The 4,031-nt window shown below is 44.1% G+C and overlaps 1 protein-coding gene across 1 annotated transcript; it reads left to right on the top strand.

Moving 5' to 3' along the window:
* Positions 1-2,801: 2,801 nt before the first annotated feature.
* On the top strand, positions 2,802-2,981 carry CTXND1 (cortexin domain containing 1; the record flags this gene model as incomplete). Its single annotated transcript, XM_082004974.1, has 1 exon — positions 2,802-2,981. One exon carries the CDS (start codon positions 2,802-2,804, stop codon positions 2,979-2,981), a length of 180 nt encoding a protein of 59 aa, XP_081861100.1.
* Positions 2,982-4,031: the final 1,050 nt, after the last annotated feature.

Raw genomic sequence — 4,031 nt, 5'->3', positions numbered from 1 at the left:
CGAGCGTTCTGCTGGTGCGGCTCTGCCAAGCTGGATCCGCGGAGGAGGTTTCCCCCCCGACAACGCACAGACAGATTCAGGTGAGCAGTCAAGCTGTGAGCGGGGAGGGCAACTTGGAAAGCCAGACCCTTCCGGCCAGCCCCAAGAAACACATTCTCCATCACTGATGGCTTAATGCAGAACAGCGGTCACAGCACAGAAGTGTTACCAAGTTTATGGAGAGAGCGGAAGGAGGGAAGACATGTGATTTATACAACCTCAAGAAAACAGCTTTTTGGAAAGAATATTTATATTCCCACTGAAAATGCTGACTTTTTGGCAAAACAGATCAACCTAAACCTGAAACCATTAGATTCAAGCTGTCACTAGACAGCTTCCTGTGCGAGCTAGAGCTCAGGTGCCATACGCTTTTAATCTGCTCTCTGGGTAAACCTTTCTGCTTGCCATATCCCTTCCATAACATGCTTTTCCCTTCCAGTAGGAGAGAGGGCTGCGTGACAGCTCAGGTGTTTCACGGGAAACATCGTCCATCCACAGTCCCGTGGGCAGAGGCCAGCAGGATGCAGTGCTTGAACCGCAACTCCCATGAGATTGTGTGATGCTATTTAGAAAAGTCTTCAAGGGATGGATCTCTGCTTGAAACCTCAGATCATTTTCCGAGTAAATGATTCATCTTTTAGAAGAAAGCACATTTGATTGAAAATGCAGTTTTTCATCAAAGATCAGTACTGATGGAAATTACCAGGTAGTTCTGATATTCTGCAGGAGGTAACTTAGCGTGAAATAACAACACATCGTACAATAGCCAGAATGTCAGGAGGGAAGAAATCAAATCCGTCCTTGTTGGACCTTCACAAGAGTACTTGAGGAAAGACTGGGCTATATTGGTTTTGATAACATTTTTTTCCTTCTGCTCCACAAAAACAATTATCCACACTTAATACTCAGCCTTGCTGACAAAGTCTTGACTCTTTTTCACCAAACGAAGTTATAAACTGTAATGTAAGATCTCTTGGCCGGTGAAATAGAGTGATAATACAGTCTTCTGGGAATAACAGACTTCTGGTCAGGCCAGGAGAGTATTGCAAATCTGACCCCACTCCTCGGTGGTTTCTTCATGAGCCCAAACTTGCTGGTCCATCTTAAGGATGTGACTGGTAAATATGTGTGATGTCTGCTTGGTTTCATTCACTTTGTATCATCAGCTTCTCTTTCCTCTCCCTGCTTCAGGGCCAGCTGTCGTAGTAATTTCTGTGCTTTCAGGAAATCAAAAAAATCTGCCATCCTTGTGCTTAATATAGACTAGAGGGCCCAGCTGATTTATACTTGCCGTGTAGGATCTAGGAGGTGGTGAGATTGGAAAACAACTTGAAAAGGAGTAAGTTATGAGTCCAAGAAGGAACTGTGAACTTTTAAAATAAAAGGTCCTCAGTTCACCCTGAGAAAATTTCTCAGGGCACAAGAGGTGCAGAGTCACTGGGACACCCGCTCACAGCTGGCACAGCACGATGCTGCCAGAACACGACGCTGCAGGCACATGTGAGCTGCTACTGGAATAGCCCTGCCAGCAGCATCAGCTCACTGGAAAGATAACCAAACTTGGCTGTGTAGATAAAACCCATACCTGGGATTTCCTCACTGCATTAATGTAGTCACAGAGAGCAACTGGAACATTTGATACCCAAGTTTCACCCAATTCTCCCTGTGGTTCAGTATCTTCTCCTTCCCACCTGTCTTCTCCAAATGAAGTAGGAATCCGTTCTCAGGTTGATTATTGTGTGTGATGGGAATGACTTTTGTTGGTGCTTGTTTTAAAGCAGCATTCCATATTCCTGCTCTTTTACTGCAGTAACCCTCAAGACTTCTACCTCCCACCTTAGCCAAAGGTGGCTGTTAGGAAAAGTTTCGCCCGTCCCTGGGCAGTGACTCAATTCCATGAGTCAGGTCAGTGCCTCTCCTTCAGCCTCAGCATACAAAGCAATAAGTGTTAGCAGCTAACGAACGACCCAGAGGCAAACTTACAGAGGCAGAAGGGAATCAGTCTCTGCTGAAGCCATTTTGGTTATGGATTCAGATGATGAGGTCAGAAGAGACCTCCAGCTATGCAGACATCTGCATCAAATAATATAATCCTTGTACTAATCACATAATCACCTCTACCTCTCTGGCTGATAAAACACCCACTTAAAAATTATATTGCTCCTCAAAATCTTCTATTGCCTGGAGAACTTATGAGTACCGGAGATTAGATGCTATGGAAAATAAGTACGCGTAATTTTCACTTTGCTTTGTGCCAGTGAGAGACAGGGAATGTTTGGGCAGAGAGGAAAATTGGGATAGAAACAATCTGCTCCACCATTTGTCTGCTCTTTCACACTAGCAAAGGAGAGGAAATATTTTTATGATTGGGAAATGTTGAGACAAGAACTGCATCTGTACCTCAGTGTCTGTACTCGAGATATTTCAAGCGGATAGCGTTCATCCACCACTGCTTCTCTTTTCTTTGTTAGCATCTCTTTTTATTGCCTAATATTTTAGCAAGAAGCATTCATGGGCAAAATTAAGGGAGATGAGGTTTCTCCTGTTCACAGCTTTCAGTTACCCAAGCTATGACATTTCCAGCAGGTTTACTTCCCTACAAGAATATATCACAGAGATTTTCTGTTTCCAGTTCTGCCCCCGAGTTTGCCCGTACTCACGCGCGGCAATCACTTAGTCACTCATGTCTGACAGTATTTGTTTTGCAGGTGGTCGATGATGTTAGGAGTAAATATAAACCCAGATGAAGAGCGCCGTAAGCAATGGAGGGACCAACCCCAGAGCCTGTGTACGTTGATGTGGACAAGGGACTGACATTAGCCTGTTTCGTCTTCCTCTGCCTCTTCTTGATTGTGATGATTATTCGCTGTGCAAAAGTCATCATGGACCCTTACAGTGCCATCCCTACATCTACATGGGAGGAGCAGCATCTAGATGACTGAAAGGACTTCAGTAGACAGAGCCATAAAATGCTGCGATCCAGGAGGCCTTTCCCTACTGGGAGGGCCAACACACAAACAGCCATTTTCAGATGTGCAGGGCAATGGCAATGTCTTTAAGAGCACACAGCGTAAATGATTCTTGCTCAACAGATCAGGATGTCAGCAAGCCGTTCTGCCAGCACAGTTTACTACTATGCAGCAACCCTTATTTTAATGCAAACAGTTATCATTGTAACTCAAGTAGCATAAGACTCTCCAGACTTTTCTTAATACAATTCTTGGTCTAGCATAGGTTGTCCTCCCTTCATTATCTCCACAAATCCAGGGTAACAATCAGAATTTGGAAAAGCAACAAGAACAATTTGTCTTTCCTGGAATTAGATTGCTTCAATTATCTTCCTCAGCCATAATATTTATGTTTCAAAAAGGCACAGATTTTATAATTTTGTATCCCAGAGCATCAGTAAGTAGAAGCACTAAAGCACTAAATGTTAAGTAGGGTTATACGAGCAGATTTATTCTCCCCTCGCTTGGTTCTGCACATAAAGTCCCTACCACACTGCAGTCATATTTCCAGCGATCAGGACACAGAAGCACTCAGACTGCAGTTCCCAAGGGGGTCATGGACTGCTGTTGTCCCTGTAGCACCGCCTCACTCTATCCTACTCAAGCAAACACTAGGTATTTTATCATCTGCCACAGGTCTATGGATTAGACAGATGTGTCAGACCACTTAGGATGAGCTTGGTAGCCACCGAAAGTCCATGGAGCAGAGCTTGGATGCTGCTGGTTTCAACTACACAGAACTTGCTGTGATTTTCAAAGAGTGATTCCACATGCAACTTCATCCGTCTTTTGTTTCATGTGCACTTCAGTGGGATGAGACACAAATAGAATGACAAAGACAATAAACAAGGAGACATTGCTCCTAGCTTTGTCTCAAGCTCCTCAGCATAACAGTTACAGTAACATACAACGATACGCATTCTACCTCGGAGAAATTCGGCACCTTTGAAAGACGAATTTTCCCACAAATTCATACGGTGGATA

The sequence above is a fragment of the Phaethon aethereus genome, assembly GCF_964289735.1.
Source record: "Phaethon aethereus genome assembly, chromosome: 12".
In the NCBI taxonomy this organism is placed as follows: domain Eukaryota; kingdom Metazoa; phylum Chordata; class Aves; order Phaethontiformes; family Phaethontidae; genus Phaethon; species Phaethon aethereus.
Note: the sequence above shows the minus strand (reverse complement) of the source record. Positions and strands in the feature narration are given on the sequence as shown.